This window comes from Cebus imitator, unplaced genomic scaffold (assembly GCF_001604975.1).
Source record: "Cebus imitator isolate Cc_AM_T3 unplaced genomic scaffold, Cebus_imitator-1.0 Scaffold23, whole genome shotgun sequence".
NCBI lineage: Eukaryota > Metazoa > Chordata > Mammalia > Primates > Cebidae > Cebus > Cebus imitator.
Window position 1 is genome coordinate 3,891,358 of NW_016107338.1, and position 18,648 is coordinate 3,910,005.

Below are 18,648 nucleotides of genomic sequence, written 5' to 3' on the forward strand. Positions count from 1 at the left end.
AGATATTCCTTTAATAATAAATACAATTTTTTTTTCCACAAAAGAAGCCTGTGTAAATAGAAATGTTAGTTATTTTAGATAAAAACAGATTAAAAATAAAAGTAGGCCAGGTGAGATAGTTCATGCCTGTAATCCCAAGCACTTTGGGAGGCTGAAGTAAGAGGATCATTTGAGCCCAGGAGTTATAGACCAGCCTGGGCAACATCATGAGACCTGGTCTCTTCAAAACCACAAAAATTAGCTGGGCACAGTGGCATGTGCCTGTAGTTCCAGCTACTCAGGAAGCTGAGGCAGGAAGCTCTCTTGCGTCTGAGAGGTCAAGGCTGTAGTGATCCCTGGTTATGCCAATGCACTCAAAACCTAGGCAACAGAGGAAGACCCTGCCTCAAATAAATAAATAAATACAAAAATAAATAAAAGTAGAATAGCTTAGCACTATTTATCTTTCTGCTCAGGTTTATTCCCAATTAGAATGGATAGTTTTTCTATTTTCTTAAGTTCTTAAATTATTTCTTAATCTCTATCTTAAAAAGGCAGAAAAATTATAGTGCAATTAAAACCTGATTGTCACTTCCTAGGTCTCTACTTAATAAAAGTAATCAGGTGACTTCCAATGATTTACTGGTGTCTTTCCTTAAGACATCCTATAAATACCACCCCCCCCCCCTTTTTTTTTTTTTAAAGAGACAGGGTCTCGGTCTGTGGCCTAGGCTGGAGTGCAGTGGCCCTATCTTGGCAAACTGCAGACTTGAACTGCTGGGCTCAAGCAATTCTCCTCTCAGGCTCCAGAGTAGCTGGGACTACAGATGTCTGCCACCATGCCTAGCTAATTTTTCCATTTCTTATGGAGAAGAGGTCTCCTGCCTCAGCCACCTAAAGTGTTGGGATTATAGGAATGAGTCACCACGTCTGGCCTAAATACACTTTTGAATTTTTCTTTCAGGGTCCTCCAAAATTATATTTTTGCTATTTTAAGGAATAACAGTTAAGTGTCTAGGATACAGACAATTTGTCTTCATAGGTAAATACTAGTAGCAACTATTGCATGACTCAGTACACATACACACATTTTTTTTAATTCTAAGATATATATAATATATATATTTTAAAGCTGATCTCTACCTATTAAAATGCCTGGAGTTTGAAACTCATTGATCTAGAGATAGAATATGGCATTTCATGATTCATTTGTAAAACTGGAAAGAAAGAGTTATACATATATGTATATTCTCAAATATTATGTAAGATGTAGCCCATAAAAATGTTTCAAAATTTAAATTCCAACAATTTTTGTATAACCTCCTTTAAAACCAAAAGCATTTTAACAAGTTAAAACCATGAGTACATATTTTTGTTCCTCTTGTCATGCCTTAATCCAAAAGAGTAAAAAGTCAAACTTGAAATCCTTCTGGTCATTGGTAGCCTAAGGATTCTAGGCCCCATGTCTCAAAAGTAGCATTCCAAAAATAAGTCAATGTAGCATAAGTTCAAATGCAATGTTAATAGCATTGCAAAAGGAAAATAAAAAAGAATGCTTGGTAAAACATGGGATGAAAATAAGTGAAGTGAGATCCTTTACATAGAGTTTTCAATATGTTTGTATGCAGTCATCTCCAAAAAGGAAGAAACACTGGGCAGAGTTTGCCAGATCCTTTTTGGTAGAGAGCTACTGTTGGCTGGAAAGACACTGAAAAAGTGCCTTCAAGAAACTTTAACTAAGTAGACTAAACTTTGACTAAATAGTAGAAAGTTTCAGAACTTAATCAGACCAAGGTCCAAAACAAAAACTCAAAATAGGAGCTGGGGAGGGTGACTCATGCCTGTAATTCCAGCATTTTGGGAGACTGAGGTAGAAGGACTGCTTAAGGCTAGAAGTTTGAGAACAGCCTGGGTAACATAGCAAGACTCTGTTTCTACCCACCTGCCCCTCACCAGTCCACAGAGGGGGAAAAAGAAGAGCATGTAAAGGTGGTATTTGACAGTGACATGGATATGATCTGCAGCTGAGATCTAGCCTATAGCAGCTTTGCATGTAAACACAGTATTTTCCCAATGGAATAAGTAAGATAAGTTAGATTGAATTCATTTAGATTATTTCCCTAGTTTCACACAAAGAATATGGGGAAGGGAACCTCTAAAACCGTATTATTTGAAAATCTCATGTCTTACATTTACAAACTTAAAAAACCAAAAAAAAAAAAAGATACTTCCTAATTTGTCCAGTATTTTTTGTTTAAGTGAAGGGAAAAGTGTATCTTCAGGTATAAATGCACACATTTAAATCCATTTAAAACTAATATGGCTTATAGCAAAAGAGTAAGCCTACAAGTTGAACTACTTTATGAAACACATAAATCAGATATAGATGATGAAGATGAGTGACCAAAAGTTTACATGAAAAAAAAAAAATTCCTACATGGACAAATAAGATCATCTAGGTATAAAATATTAACACAAAATTATGGAGAAGGCTGGCTCAAAAATGCTTACATATAATATAAAAATCTAATCTGAAGCTATTTTCTGAATTTATTACATGGATTTATATACCTTTTCATTTCAGTAACTTATTTTCACAAAACTGACAGTGAGGTAATTGGGTAGAAAGTTTGAACAGAGTGGCAGAATTGATACAATTGCTGAAGGAAATGAAAAAGAGGAATGATGAACTAAAAGTAGTGTAAGAAGTCTCAAGGTTCAAGCTTAGTGTTGAAATGTGAATTTGCAGTGACACCAATATGAAGGCTGTAGAATGCTCTGCAGCAGTACTCAGCACAAAGTGGAAGGTACAGGAACAAAGAAGGTTTAATTTAGTTTTAGGATTTTGCCAAGTGAAGGACACAGAGCTGAAGAGTGACCTAACATGATCTATCACGAAATCCAAGCCTGAGAGGGAAGAAAAGGCAGGAGAGGTTTGAGAGACTGGCAGAAAATGGAGGACTTAAAATGGATTGGATGTTAAAGAGCAGTGTAAAAGGGAATGAGGCTATGAATATGCTAGGTTATACAAAAGCCTGAAAACTACTAGGTTTCTGATGCTGAGAAATTCAGGGTTCACAAGGTTCATGACATATCCAGGTTTTAGGTAGAAAGTGCCTAATGTTTGGCAAAGAGGTCAAATAACTAGGAGACTGGGAGCTGAGGTCAAATAACTACTAAGAAGCTGGAATATTAAATGGATTTGTTCATATGGATATACCATGTGACTGCGTGGGGGGGAGAAATAGACAGTAAATCAAGTGTCCAAGTCTTAAATGAATGCAGAGAAATGACGAGGGGTCAGGAGAGAAAACAGGCCCAGACAGCACGCAATAATGGTTTGGAAAGTACACGCTGAGGGGGCTAGGACCGTGGTCTCCTAATACTATATTAGCAGGGCGTGAGAGCCAGAAAGTCTTCTACGGAGCGAAAACAGCTTCTTCTGGAAGTTAAAAAANAAAAAAAAAAAAAAAAAAGGAGGAAAGAGATGGAAGATTTTGAGATTTTGTTGTCCCTGGTTCCAGGGTACATGGTAGAAAGGTCTGGAAGGAATGGTCACAAGATCGGTCAGAGGTACCAAACTGGGGGAAAGCATGCCGAGAGTATGGAATAAGACAGTTAATGAACCTAATGACCTAAGATAAACCTTGAAATTTATACATAATTCCATGAAATAATGGAGTTCAACTGTACTTGACACAGTTGAATCCTATAATAAAGCGCTTCTATTCAAAGTCCTGATTCAACTTTTAATTAAACAAGTTTCTAAATTTTTCACCTAAACACGGTTAAACCTATGTACCCAAATTCCCCATATTGCCAAATGGCTAACTGTGATTAATGTTAACATGTTTGGCACTATTTCTGAAAAATGATCAATGAGTTTTAGGTTGATTAATCAAAATAATTTCAACTTATTTCAAATCTAAGATATATTCCTACTGAGAGTATACATCAATCTACCTCAATATGTGAACTAAGTGGCTTCCTTCTGTCCCTTACAATGTGATAAATAATCAACTGTAAGATACAGTAACAATGACTGAAATCTGGCAAAAAATACAGATCTAAATTCTTTCTGATTTTATACTGAATAAAATATTTTAGACTAGAAATACTTATACCCATCTTGCAATCCAAAAATATAAAGCTTATCCACTTGCATCACAGGCACATTTAAATTAAACTACTTTAGAACAAACTTTCCCCTAATCTCTTTAAAAATTCATTTGCAAAAAGCCTTAAAAGGAAGTACAATTAGTGTGGCATATGTAATTGTCTTTGGCATCTAACATTACATCATTCTTAGGGCCTGGTATTAACAGATACTAAAACTATTATAGAACTAACATACTATAAGGAATGTAAAATTCAGAGAATTTGTGACTTAAACTGTATCTATAAACTTGCTAAAGTGATTTTATAAAAACGCATTACTTCCAAATATACTAGAAGAGTTAATTCTAAGTTTTCCTTCCCTTAAATTCTTTTCCAAATAAGTATAAAGATTTCAGGAACAATTTAAATCTACAAATATACAGCTATGGCACAAGGTGTCAAAAATAATCACAACTTTTTTAGACAAATATATAACTCTATTACTACAAACATTACATGTCAATCTTCAAACAGGAATTGTATTTTCCATTTCTTATGTGCGTATAGTACTAAATGGAATTTTTCACAAGCACTAGAGATTTAACTCAGAAAGGTAAATCAGTACTTATTTCAAAAAATTTGAACTATAATTAGCGAAGATACATTTGCTTCAACATGAAGTTTAAGACTTTAAAATAAAACCAAAATAAACAAATTTAAGGAACACTAGTAGAAAAAGCAGTTATGACCTTTAAATACTTCAAAAGTCATTTTTAAAAGTCTGATCCAAAATCATGGTTTATTAAAGAACATCCATGTTACAAAATACTAGATAATAATTTAAATATTCTAGAGAGTATTTAATGAAATATGTTATGAGAAAATACTCATGTAAGCACAGAAAATTACCTCTATAGTATGATTCTACTTTGGCATAAAAATGTATACCTTTCTGGGAATAATAATAATTTCTATTTCCTTCATTGCTTTTTTCTATGATCTGTATTACTGTTACAATCAGAAATATATTACTTAAAATTACAAATTCATTATGTTCTCTTACCTGAAGGTACTATAGCATCTTGTTCAATAATTCTTGCAGAAGCCAGGTCACTGATAATATATTGTAACCTTAAATGTCTGAATACTGACACAAATGGTTTTCCTTGTTCAGTTTCAAGAAAGGATATACCTTCAAAATCTATAAAAAACCATGTAAGTTAAGCAGCCATTCTTTTCAAACCTATTATTCTTAAATGTTTTTATGGATGGGGGATATTCCTGTACACTTATGTCTATTAGAATACAAAATAAGCTAGTTTTAAAGTTTTCAAGAATTTTATAAATCTTAGGTTTATGAATAAAAACATAGGGAGATTTATTTAAAAATCCCTGGAAATTAACTTTGGCCCTAATGAGACCCTTGGGCTAGGAATTTAGCTGTTTCTGGGGATTTGGCATTTACAGTGCAGCAAGTTGGTAAAGGAAGGCTTGTGAAAGGTACTTAGGGTTACATTCTCTTGCCAGAATCCCCCTCCCAGGAAATGAACAGGCCGTGAAACTCTAGAGCCCAAAAGGCTTACTCAAGGGTAAGATACACAGGATAAAGAATATTTCTTAATTTCTTTTAACTTAAATTTCAGCTACATGTATTGAGCACTAGTTAATATATTAATTCTCCATTGAAATGTAAAATAAGAAAGACATTGTATGGCTAGCTGTGGTGGCTCATGCCTCTAATCCCAGCATTCTGGGAGGCTGAGGCTGGCAGATCGTTTATGCCCAGGAGTTCCAGACCAGACTAAGCAACATGGTGATATGCCATCTCTATTTAAAATAAAACAAAATAAAATAGACAGACATTGTAGCCATAGATTTGCAACAGTTGGGTAGTATTTGGTTATTATTAAGATAATTTAAGGCTGGGGCATGATGGCTCACATGTGTAATCCCAGCATTTTGGAAGGCTTAGGTGGGAGGATCACTTGAGTCCAGGAGGTCTAAGACCAGCCTGGCCAACACTGTGAGACCCTCATCTCTACAAACAATAAAAAATAAAAAAAACTAACCAGATGTGGTGGCATGTGTCTGTAGACCCAGCTACTCAGGCGGCTGAGGTGGGAAGATTGCTTGAGCCCAGGAGTTTCAGCTTGCAGTGAGCTGTGATTATGCCACTGCTCTCCAGCCTGCATGACAGAGCAAGACCCTGTCTCTAAAATAAATGATCATAATAATAATGAAAATAGAATAATTCAAGTATACGAAATATATGAATAAATTTTTTTTTTTTTTTAAGAGACAGGGTCTCGCTATGTTGCCCAGGCTGGAGTGCAGTGGCTATTCACAGGCGAGATCCCACTACTGATCAGCACAGGAGTTTTGACCTGCTGCATTTCCGACTTGGGCCGGTTCACCCCTCCTTAGGCAACCTGGTGGTACCCTGCTCCCAGGAGGTCACCATATTGATGTCGAACTTACTGCGGACACCTGATTGGCATAGCACACTACAGCCCAGAACTCCTGGGCTCAGGCGATCCTCCCACCTCAGCCTCCCGAGCAACTGGGACTACAGGCATGCGCCACCACAACCGGTGAATAAATTTTTTCTTTTAGGGAGAATCTAAGGTTATTCCTAAATATTACCATTGGTTACATGCCAGTGTGTTTTCATGAGTCAGAAGGAAAGGTTTAGAGTTACTGCTATCAAACAGGTATTTGTGCATGAGCCCTAGTCTATGTTTTCTGTTAAACGACATACACCCAGGAGAGTATGTATACTCAGTCCTGTTTCTATTAACGACAAGAAAAAAAACATGACCGTTGCCATTATAGACTATTATGTCTCAAACCATGCTTCACATGGAACACAGGTTTTCTGTGGACCAGAAGGGTGTTCCCCACTAAAATATTTTTTTTCCTGAAAATTGTAAAAAGACAGCCAAGTTAAAGAAAAGAATTTCCACATTATCTCATATATATATTTTTTGCATTCCCTTGGCACCTGCCTAGAGTAAGTAAAGCAAACAAGAAAGCAGTAAATTCATTTAAAAATAGCTTTGCTTATTTATACAACAGGTGTGTGACAGTGGATTTGTATGTCTTGCTTTTTAAAATAACAACATCGGTGCTAGTTCATATGTTGAATTAAATGTGCCAATTTCATGGGGTGTGCTGATAATATCATTTTGTTTTTACAGGTGTTCTGTCACATAAACAAGATATAAAAATTAATTCTGGATTGTCTCATGAAATCTGGTAATTATCTCTCATGAAGCCTTTTCGTCAAGGCTATAGAAGAGACTGGCTCATTTACTTCTGTAAGAATTTATAGAATAAAAAAAAAAGTTTTAAAGTTTCTTGTTGGCCAACATGTGGCCATACTTATTCCATCAGCCAAATTTAATAGCAATCCTTAAGTATAATTGTGTAGAAAACTTTCTAAATTTCTATTGATTCTTATGGTCCTGATTCATATAGATCTGAAAAGTCAAATGATTAAGAAAACTTAAAAGAAATATACCAAAACATATGCCAGGCGTGGTGGCTCATGCCTGTAATCCCAGCACATTGGAAGGCCAAGGAAGGTGGATCACTTGAGGCCAGAAGTTCAAGCCCAGCCTGGCCAACATGGCAAACCCTGTCCCTACTAAAAATACAAAAAATTAGCTGAATGTGGTGGCACGCACCTGTAGTCCCAGCTACTCAGGAGGCTGAGGCAAGAGAATCCCTTGAACTCAGGAGGTGGAGGTTGCAGTGAGCCAAGACTGCACCACTGCACTTCCAGCCTGGGTGACAGAGCAAGGTACAGTCTCAAAAAACAAAACAAAACAAAACAAAACAAAACACACATACACACACACACACAAAACAAACAAACAAACAAACAAACAACACACACACACACACATCCCCCAAAATATAATGGGTGAGGGATCACAAGCATTTTTTCTATCCTATTTCCTAAGTATGCATCAAATTTTTAGAGTCATTTTCAACAGTTTTAAAATTAGAAAAACAAGACCATTAGACATACATTTTGGTTTGTGCAATCAATGTCTCCCTGAAAAGTTATCTTGGACTGTATTCTTTCACACCTCAGGGGCTGGGAGGGAGAGCCTCGAGTGGGGAACCAGAAGTGGACCACAGCTTCCTTCTCTGGTTTCTGCCACTTAGGCTACAGGGCAATTTCTCTTTTGATAGATTGCTGTGGCGGATCCATTTGGAGTGCAAATGATCATAAGGTTCTGTCAACATTTACCTAACATCTACTGTTTCTACTGAGTCCCTTTGTCTTTTTAGCTTCGTTACCCTCCTTATCTCTTTCAGCTTTTCCCTCTCTTCTGTTTAAATTATTTCCCCTACTTTTCTCCTCTATAATTTCTCTAGTCCTTTTTTAATTGCCATAATGTAACACAAAAGTATAACTTCAGATACAAGTTTAGTATTTTTGTTCTTCAAGGGAATCAAGTTAGATCTCATGGTTCTTTATAAATTATTACTTCAAGAGCTTGATAGAAAAATAATTTATCTGGCTCTGACATAGGAAATCTGACTACATAAAATAATTCTACAAAATGCATTTAAATAAGATATAAAGAGTACCAAAATTTAAAATTAAGAACATCTATTCATCAAAAGACATTTTTTTTTTCCTTTTCTTGAGACAGGGTCTCACTCTGTTGTCCAGGCTGGAGTGCAGTGGTGTGTGGTCAGCTCACTGTAGCCCCCGACATCCCCAGGCTCAGGTGATCCTCCCTCCCACTTCAGCCTCCCCAGTAGCTGGAAATAAAGGTTCATGCCACCATGCCCTGCTAATTCTTTTTTTTTTTTTTTTTTNTCTTTTTTGAGACAAAGTTTTGCTCTTGTTGCCCAGGCTGGAGTGTAGTGGCACGATCTTGGCTCACTGCAGCCTCCACCTCCTGGATTCAAGCAATTCTCTTGCCTCAGCTTCCCGAGTAGCTGGGATTACAGGTGCCTGCCACCATGCCCAGCTAATGTTTGTATTTTTAGTAGAGACAATGTTTTACCATGTTGGCCAGGCTGGTCTCGAACTCCTGACCTTATGATCCGCCCACCTTAGCCTCCCAGAGTGCTGGGATTACAGGCATGAGCCATCTGTTCCTGGCTGCCCTGCTAATTCTTAATTTTTTGTAGAGACAGGGTTTTGATATGTTGCCCAGGCTGTCCTGGAACTCCTAGGCTCAAGTGAGCTTCCTGCCTTGGTCTCCCAAAGTGCTGGGATTACAGGTGTGAGCCATGGTACCCAGTCAAGAAAACATCTTTAATAAAGTAAAAAAATAACCTACAAACTGGAAATGCAGAACATATTTATCACAAAGGATTAGTTATTGAAAATATATAAAGAATGCCTATAAATCCTAAAAAAAGACAAATTTGACATTAAAATAGGAAACACACCTGAACAGACATCTCACAGAAGAGGAAACATATGGCTAATAACCATATAAAGAGTTGTTCAATCTCTTTAGTTATAAAGGAAATTAAAATTAAGGCCACAATGTAACAGAGTTCCATAACAACCAAAGCAAAATGATATATTATCTGGTAGTGTGTTGCCACTTGCTCATACAAGCTGACTGTGAGCATCTCTTTTCTCATTCAGTGATGTCACGTTGGTAGCTTGCAGTCAATTAGCCACGATGGGAAAATTTGTACCATGGGAATTAAAAAGTGTTACTAATCAGGGATTATTTTTTCAGTCAGCTTATTAGCACAACACTATGTAATATATGTGAAGACATATATACATGTTGTAATTATATATATTTTTTTCTTCTTATATATTTGTAAAGCAAAAGAATAATAAACACAAAATTCAAGACAGTGGTTGGGAAAAGTTAGAGGGACACAATAGAAAAGAAGCACATGAGTAGACTGAAGTTACTGATGTTCTAGTACTCAAAGATTAGGTCACAAAGGCTCGATGTATTAAAAATAAACCAAAAAGGTGGCCATAAACTATGAAAATCATGAACTAAGAATTATGTTTTAACCAGTTCTTTGCACCTGACAGTCATAAAAAATACTTTTTCTTTTTTTCTTTTCTTTCTTTTTTTTTTTTTGAGACGGAGTTTCGCTCGTTACCCAGGCTGGAGTGCAATGGCACGATCTCGGCTCACCGCAACCTCCGCCTCCTGGGTTCAGGCAATTCTCCTGCCTCAACCTCCTGAGTAGCTGGGATTACAGGCATGTGCCACCATGCCCAGCTAATGTTTTGTATTTTTAGTAGAGACAGGGTTTCACCATGTTGACCAGGATGGTCTCGATCTCTTGACCTCGTGATCCACCCACCTCGGCCTCCCAAAGTGCTGGGATTACAGGCTTGAGCCACCGCGCCCGGCCTAAAAATACTTTTTCTAGATATGTTTTAGCAAAGTAAAAAATAACATACATATACTTTTAACATATACATACATACATTTTTTACATTGCATGCCCTCCTCTGTGCAGATAAGACCTTATAACAGTTGATCTTAACCAATTTTAGACCAGTCTCCACTGAGAAACTGATGGAAGGGTATGGAAGCTCTCCTCCCCCAAAGACATGCCACACACACACACACACACACACACACACACACACACACACACACAAATTCTGTATCCACTTTTGGGGGTCAGTGACACATGAAAGCCTATCTATGGCCTCCTGTTAAGAATGGTTGCCTGACAGGGTATAGTTAGAGAAAACTCAGTGTGGGCAAGACAAATGCACATCAACAAGATCTGTTGGTGATAAAATGGGAAATACAATAGTTTTTGGGGATCAAGAGTATGGTGACAGTTCAAGAGGTAACAATTCAGATAATGATAGGTAAGGCATTTTTCTTATCTAGCCTTGATTTTCTCACTGTAAATGTGAGGCTGAAGTAGATAACTGCTAAGGTCTTCTCCAAGCTCTAAAATTAAGTCGATAAACAAGTGAGGGCCTGATTTCATTTTTTTATTTCTTTATTTTCTGTTCTCACAGGACCTGATTTTAATAAATTTCCTTTAAAAAGACAAATTCTCAAAGACTTCAGCCTACCTTTTCTCTGTTTAGAAAACCAGACATCTGTTTCTGTTAAAAGTTGTTTTAAAGATCCATTCCAAGAAGGCACAAGTTGAAGGAACATCCACTAGATTTTAAAAAATAAGAAAGAAGTTATAAAATTTCATCATTTTATGATTTTACATTTTCAAATTGCTTTCATCTTAAAATATAATAGCCAAAAAATGTAACTTCTACTTTACCACCAATTGCAAGAAAGAAAGTACAACTATTAGATCACATGCTTATAAACTCTCAATTTATCATGGCATTATCATAGTCCAATGGCTGGACACTGTGGTTCACACCTATAATCCCAGCACTTGGGAGGCCAAGGTGGGTGGATCGCTTGAGTGAGGTTCAGACCAGCCTGGGAAACAAGGTGAAACCCCATCTCTACAAAATAATAATAATAATAATAGTAATAATAATAATTAGCTGGGCATGGTGGCATGCATCTGTAGCCCCAGCTACTCAGAAGGCTGAGGTGGGAGAATGTTTTGAGCCCTGGAGGTCAAGGCTGCAGTGAACCATGATCACACCACTGTGTTCTAGTCTAAGTTGACAGAGCGAGACCTTGCCTCAAGGTAAAAAGAAAAAAAAATCATAGTCCTGTGATAAAAATTGGGTGTGTGGGCTGGGTACAGTGGCTCACACCTATAATCCCAGCACTTTGGGAGGCCAAGGCGGGTGGATCATGAGGTCAGGAGTTCAAGACCAGACTGGCCAAGATGGTGAAAGCCTGTCACTATGAAAAATACAAAAAAAAATTAGCTGGGCGTGGTAGTGGGCACCTGTAATTGCAGCTACTTGGAAGGCTGAGACAGAGAATTTCTTGAACCCGGGAGGTAGAGGCTGCAGCGAGTTGAGAGCATGCCACTGCACTGCACTCCAGCCTGGGTGACAGAGCAAGGCTCCGTCTCAAAAAAAACAAAAAACAAAAAAAAAAAGAAAGAGAAAAAGAAAAAATTGGGTGTGTGTGCTAAGGAGTAAGCCAATCCTTGAGAAGTAGTTATGGTCACAAATATACTGGCGATTACTGTATTAAAAAGGTAAAGGTTTAATGTATATGTGTATTACATTAGTAATTTTATACTAATTTATGCTACTCACTAATTAACAACTCAATTTCACTAAATACTAGATGAGATTATAAAAGCAAGAAATTAACACAGGAAAAAGGAGCTTCGTTGTCTCATTGCTGCTGAGATAACATGCAGAGTAGGTAAGAGCAAAGCCTTTTAAATCCTGGACCTGGCACTTAAGAGCTAGGCAAATTACCTAATATCTCTGGGCCTTAATTTCTTCATTTGTAAAATGAGCATGATAATGTGTTTACCTCATAGGACATTAAAATATTTAATATATATAAATACTTAGAATGGTGCATGGCACGGAGTAAACACCCTGTAAGTATTAGCACTTATCATTACTGGCAAAAAGCAGTTATAACAACAGAAATGAATGCTACTGTGACAACTCACTGCAGGCTCCACCTCCTAGGCTCAGGTGATCCTCCCACCTTAGCCTCCTGAGTAGCTGGGACTACAGGCATGAACCACCATACCCAGCTAAACTTTTGTACTTTTTGTAGAGAGGGGTTTTTGCCAAGTTACCCAAGATGATCTTGAACTTCTGGCCTCAAGTGATCTGCCAGCCTGGGACTCCCAAATTGCTGGGATTATAGGCTAGAGCCACTGTGCCTGGCCTGTTTTCCAATTTTTTAAAAGACTGTATAGCCCAGATAGTAAAGTTCCTTGAAGAAAAAATAGTAACAAAATTTCACCTCTACCATAAAAACAAACAAGCACACAGAATCCCTATGAGATAAGCTAGAAAGTGTCTTGGTTTGAAGCTTCATAACTGTGTTAAATACTGACAACGCTCTTCTGGGGACAAAAGAGTAAAGGCAGGATTATGGAGTAGGAAGAGAGCAATGGACTGGGACTCTCAAGAACCAGTCTCTGCCTCAAGTCTGCTCTGAGTCTCACCATCTACATAAAAAAGTAATGGTTGATTTGTGTCTTCAAAGAATCGTGAAAATAAAATTAGATTTTAAAATGCTGAAACTTTTCAAAAGGATGAAGTAAAACATACGCCAGACACACAAATAGGCCTTTATAAGAATTTCAACATTTCTTAGAAAAAGTATGTGCAAAAATTCCATCAACTGAAGCTCAATTTTGAAAACATTCCTAAAAACAATATAAAACATTTCTGATTATATAAATAAATAACAACACATTTTTTGTTAAAGTCTGGGAAAAAACAGAAAAGTATTCCTAAAACAGAAAAGCACAAAAAATAAAGTTAAAATCACTAATAATACCAAATTCCTAAATATAAAGACTTTTTAATTTTTTGGCCTATTGCCTTTTCCTACATTTTTATAACCATTCCTTTATTACTTGACACTGTTTCCAGTTTTTCACCATTATACGCAGTGCCAAGGTGACATCTTTGCATAATATGATATCATATTATGTCAGTACCTTTTTTAGAGCAGTGTATACATCCATCTCGACTTGCATCACAAATAAGTTAGAGGAACCAATGAGCTGTTTCATGACATTTATACTGAAAAGGATAAACAGAGGAAGTGAGCTGATCTTCAGGTACAGGCTAAAGGATCCTGGTGGAACTAAAAGCTTTAAGTCTTTCTTGTAAAAAAAAAAAAAGTGGAATTAAAAACGACAGCAGTCTTTCTGCCTAAGACAAAGAATCTTAGAAAACAAAACAATCTATCTGGATACAGCTATACTTTTAATTCACATAGTGTGCTGTGAAAGGTCCTTTTCACATTGATAGGGAAACAAAGCTCTGATCTGCTGAGTAATCAAGTTAAAGCAAGGTTCTAATAAGACAACTTTCAGTATCAGTATGCTCTGATAAAATGACAGACTTCCTTTCCTGCCTTTTGACATTCCACTTCTATGTTGTTGTTGTGGTTTTGGGGGAAAAAAAAAAAAAAGGCATGGTGGCCACATCTGTAATCTCAGCACTTTGCGGGGCAGAAGAATCATTTGAGGCTAGATGTTTGACATCAGCCTGGACAACATGGTAAAAAAGGCATGGTGGCCCACATCTGTAATCCCAGCACTTTGGGAGGCAGGAGAATCATTTGAGGCTAGATGTTTGAGATCAGCCTGGACAACATGTTGAGACTTTTTGCTACCAGGAAAAAAAAAAAAAAAAAAAAAAAAAAAGCCAGTCATGTTGGTGTGTGACTGTAGTCCCAGCTAGCTACCTGGGAGGCTGAGGAGGTAGGAAGGATCACTTGAGCCTAGGAGGTGGAGGCTGCAGTGAGCCAAAACTGCACCACTGCTCTCCAGCCTGGGCAACAACAGAGCAAAACACTGTCTCCAAAAAAAAAAGAAAAAAGAAAATACACTAAAACAGCTATATCTTCAAAGTAATCTTTAACCTCTAGGTTTAAGAGAACTGTTTGGTTATAAACTATGGTTTTATTACTATTCAAGAGAATAAGACAAGAAAGATGTGCTAGTTATTTTGAGTGAATAGGATACTACCAGCTGTTTGTTTTGTTTTGCTTTTTCTTCATTCTTTCTTTCCTTTGAGCCATAAAAAGCCAAGAGAGCATCTGGGTTTTTAAGAGGATTCTGCTCCTTTTCCTAAAAGCTCAATGAGAAATTGGAGTCGTCCCTTTGTATCTGTGGGTGATAGGTTTCAGAATCCTCTACAAATACCAAAATCCTCTATGCTCGAGTCCCTTATATAAAATGGCATAGTATTTGCTTGTAACCTATGCACATATACTTTAAATCATCTCTAGATGTTTTTAATAGTACCTAATACAATGTAAATGTTAGGTAAATAATTGTTATATGATATTGGGTTTTTTAAAAATAGTTTTTCCCCCAAATATTTTCAATTGGCAGTTGGTTGAATTCACAAATGGAGAACTCACAGATATGGAGGGTTGACAGTATTAAAGTGTTTTTAATGGTTTTCAAATCAAACATTCTGCAGTGATTTATTTATGCCTTGACATCGCCAGGTGATGAATGTCTCTCCCACTTCTCTACCAAATTATCTCATAAAGGCAAAAGAAAGGAAAGAACCCAATAACCTAGGAGGTGGTCTAACCATAAAAAGTAACATTTCTATAATTTGTATTTTATCTTGAGAGTTCAAGGAAATTTGAATTCTTTCTATTCCATAATGTATTTAAACATACAAATGTTGGCTGGGCGTGGTGGCTCATGCTTGTTATCCGAGCACTTTGGGAGGCTGAGGCGGGTGGATTCCCTGAGCTCAGGAGTTTGTGACCAACCTGGGCAACACAGTGAAATTCTCCATTTGTGTATTCAACCAACTGCCAATTGAAAATATTTTGGGGAAAAATTATATATAAAAAAAAAAAAAACACCAAAAAATTTACAACAACTATATGACATTTACATTGTATTAGGTACTATAAGAACATCTGGAGATTATTTAAAGTCTCTACCAAAATGGAAAAAATCAGCCGGGTGTGGCAGCATGCACCTGTAGTCCCAGCTACTTGGGAGACTGAAGCAGGAGAATTAGTTGAACCCGGGAGGCGGAGGTTGCAGTAAGCTGAGATTGCGCCACTGTACTCCAGCCTGGACAACAGTCAGACTCTTGTCTCAAAAAGAAAAAAAAGAAGTTTACCTCTTTCCCACCTCCATCTCACCAAAAAACAAAAACAAAAAATCAGTAAAATTCACATCCCAGGGAGCTATGCAATGTTTGTCTTTGGTTTTGCATATTTCCATCAGAATGTCACATACTCCTGGTCACCTCAGTATCTTTGTCTCAGAAGCACCACTGTCAAGGAAATGCAAGCCAGAAAATGACTGTGATGCCAACCACTCTTCAAGTTCACTGCTAGCCAGATTTTCTCAGACCCATCACAAAAACCTTAGTCCCATTACTATAAATAAGCTCCTTGATAGCAACAGACTATGATAAAATCATCTCTTCTGCATCCTTCATAGCCCCTAACAGGGTATCTTTACACGTAATGAACAGTCAGGAAGTACTTGTTGCAGGAAAGAATAAATGGATAATATGCGTACTTAACTCAAAATGCCAAACTAAGCTAAGTCCAGTGGTATGTGTGTATAGTCCATGCTACTTGGGAGGCTGAGGTGGGAGGACTGCTTGAGCCCAGGAGTTTGAGTCTACCCTGGGCAACATAGCAAGGCAGTCCTCATTGTCACTGCCATATTTCTTGTAGGTTTTTAGGACTCTGGAATCCATTTCTCAGGGATGACTATGGTCCTGACTATTCCAGCTTGGACTACATATTCCATAGGTGATGGAGAAATCTTGGACCTCTGGCTCTGTGCTGTGCTATGCGTGACTGGGTCCCACCTGAGGAAGAAGGCAGCGCAGGTCATTGTGGGAGCCTCCGTAGCCCCAGCCCGAAGCCTTCATGGGACTCTGTGTGGCGCTAACATTTTAAAGGAAGATCAATATTTTCTCAAAAAGAGGGGGTGTCACTATGTTGCCCAGGATAATCTCAAACTCCTAGATTCAAGCAATCCTCCCACCTTGGCCTCCCAAAGTGCTGGGATTACAGGTCTAAGTTTTCCCAACTCTGCTTTTCAAGAGAAATCCTGAGGACTGATTGGCTCTTTTTGTCTAAAACCACGCCTGTGATTTTGTAACATTCAGGGACGTGGCTACAGACTTCACTTGTCAGGAGTGGGAATACCTTGACCTGGTTCAGAAGACCATCACCAGGAAGCGATGGTGAAGAACTATGGTAACTTGGTCTCACTGGGGTCTCACTCTATCACTGAGGCTGGAGTGCAGTGTCAATCACAGCTCACTGCAACCCTGACTTCCATAGCGCAAGCAATCGTCCTGCTTCAGCCTCCCAAGTAGCTGGTACTACAGATTTGGATTCAAGGTGTGAAATAATCAGAGACGGAAAAATGTACATGTGTAGGAAATGCACATCTGTTACTCCACATTAGAGAATTCATTCTAGTGAGAAAACTGACCAAAATGAAGAGTTCTGGAAGGTTAAAAAAATAAAAAGGCCAAAACAGTTTCTTCAAATTTATTTCTCAATAATAAAGATGGTTTTTAATATGTAACTTTTAAATTCTCCAAGAGCCTGGCAAAACCCAAAACTTTTCTATAGTCTTATAACAGTAATGCATTTTTCTATTAAAATTGGTTAAAACAGTAGACATAATATCCATTATATCATTCACAACAAAGAACTAGTTTGTGTAGCATTTCTTCAGCTTATGGATGTAGTCAAGCCCTTTCATTAAATTGTTTGCTTTTTCATAATATATTTTTGTGTTCTACAAAAACGTTGCATACTTTAACAAATGGTAAACAATATTTTAGGATGACTAATTATAAAATTACTTGAAATTCAAATACCTGAGTTCTTTAAAAAGTTCAACATTCTGGTGAGTCATCAAATTGTTTAGAAGCCATTCAAGGCACCTGAAATTAAAATATATAATTATTACATTATATGCCATGTGTTTACAATTTATTAAGTAGGACTTACAGTTAAAATAAAATCAGAATATTAATCTTGACAGAACATGCTCAAAACTTTTAGCTTAACAATAGGAAATTTAGTATTATTTTTGTCAGTGGATATTACAGAGTATTTTCTTTATATTAACAAGAGCATTTCTAATTTTAACAGCTTCATTTTGAGTTTGTGTTAAATAGTTTAAGGGATCTGCATACTACTATAACCTTTAAAATCTCAAAACGGGTATTGCAACTTTCAAGAGTTAGAAGAAATGTCAGTTGTTGCAATGATATAATGTCTATCAGGCCTACTTCTTAAACAATTTTAATAGAGAACATAATATAAAGTGCAGTGGCACCATCACAGCTCATTGCAGCCTTGAACCTCCTGGGCTCAAAGAATCCTCTGACCTCAGGCTGCAGAATAGCTGGGACCACAGGTGCATGCCACCATAACTGGTTAATTTTTAAATTATTTGTAGAGATGGGATCTCCCTATGTTGCTCAGGCTGGTCTTAACCTCCTGGGCTCAAGTGATCCTTCGGCTTTGGCCTCCGGGGTTATAGGTATTAGCCACCACACCCAATCAAGAGTGATATGGTTTTTATAAGCATGTAGATAACCCACCTATGGTCACTTACAAAGACAACACTTTTGAGGAATTTACTAATTAGTCCAAAAGTTAAAAGGGGCTTTTTATTTAACAAAACTCCCCTCCCCTATCCTATTTTTCCTTAATTCTTTCTTACAGCTATACATTCTCTTAAGAAACTAAAGCAACCAAATTTCTAAAAGTGGGATATGAAGCAAAACAAGAAAGGTAACTCACTTTTTCTTTACAGAATCTAATCCATAGGTCCCTGCTGATGTGTAATAGCCACATACAGTTTTCACATTAATTGTTTCCTTCATTGTCTCACCACACTGCTGTATTAAACCATCCTGTAAATATAAATAAGCACTGGAAAGGCCCATTTCACGTGGGAAAAATTAGCTCTGATATGTGCTTTTACATATTAAAAAGT

General features: G+C 37.2%; 1 protein-coding gene across 2 annotated transcripts in view; it reads right to left on the reverse strand.

Moving 5' to 3' along the window:
* The window catches only part of GMCL1 (germ cell-less 1, spermatogenesis associated), a 51,825-nt gene that overhangs the window by 20,105 nt on the left and 13,072 nt on the right, over window positions 1-18,648 (reverse strand). Inside the window, exons 5-9 of one of the 2 annotated variants that reach the window (XM_017522056.2) lie at window positions 18,453-18,565; window positions 17,519-17,584; window positions 13,621-13,705; window positions 11,126-11,216; window positions 5,141-5,278 (exon numbers count right to left, since the gene is read on the reverse strand). In XM_017522056.2, coding sequence (XP_017377545.1) covers window positions 5,141-5,278; window positions 11,126-11,216; window positions 13,621-13,705; window positions 17,519-17,584; window positions 18,453-18,565 — 493 coding nt within the window. The remainder of the gene's footprint in view (window positions 1-5,140; window positions 5,279-11,125; window positions 11,217-13,620; window positions 13,706-17,518; window positions 17,585-18,452; window positions 18,566-18,648) is intronic. The other variant, XM_017522057.2, reaches the window with a different exon arrangement.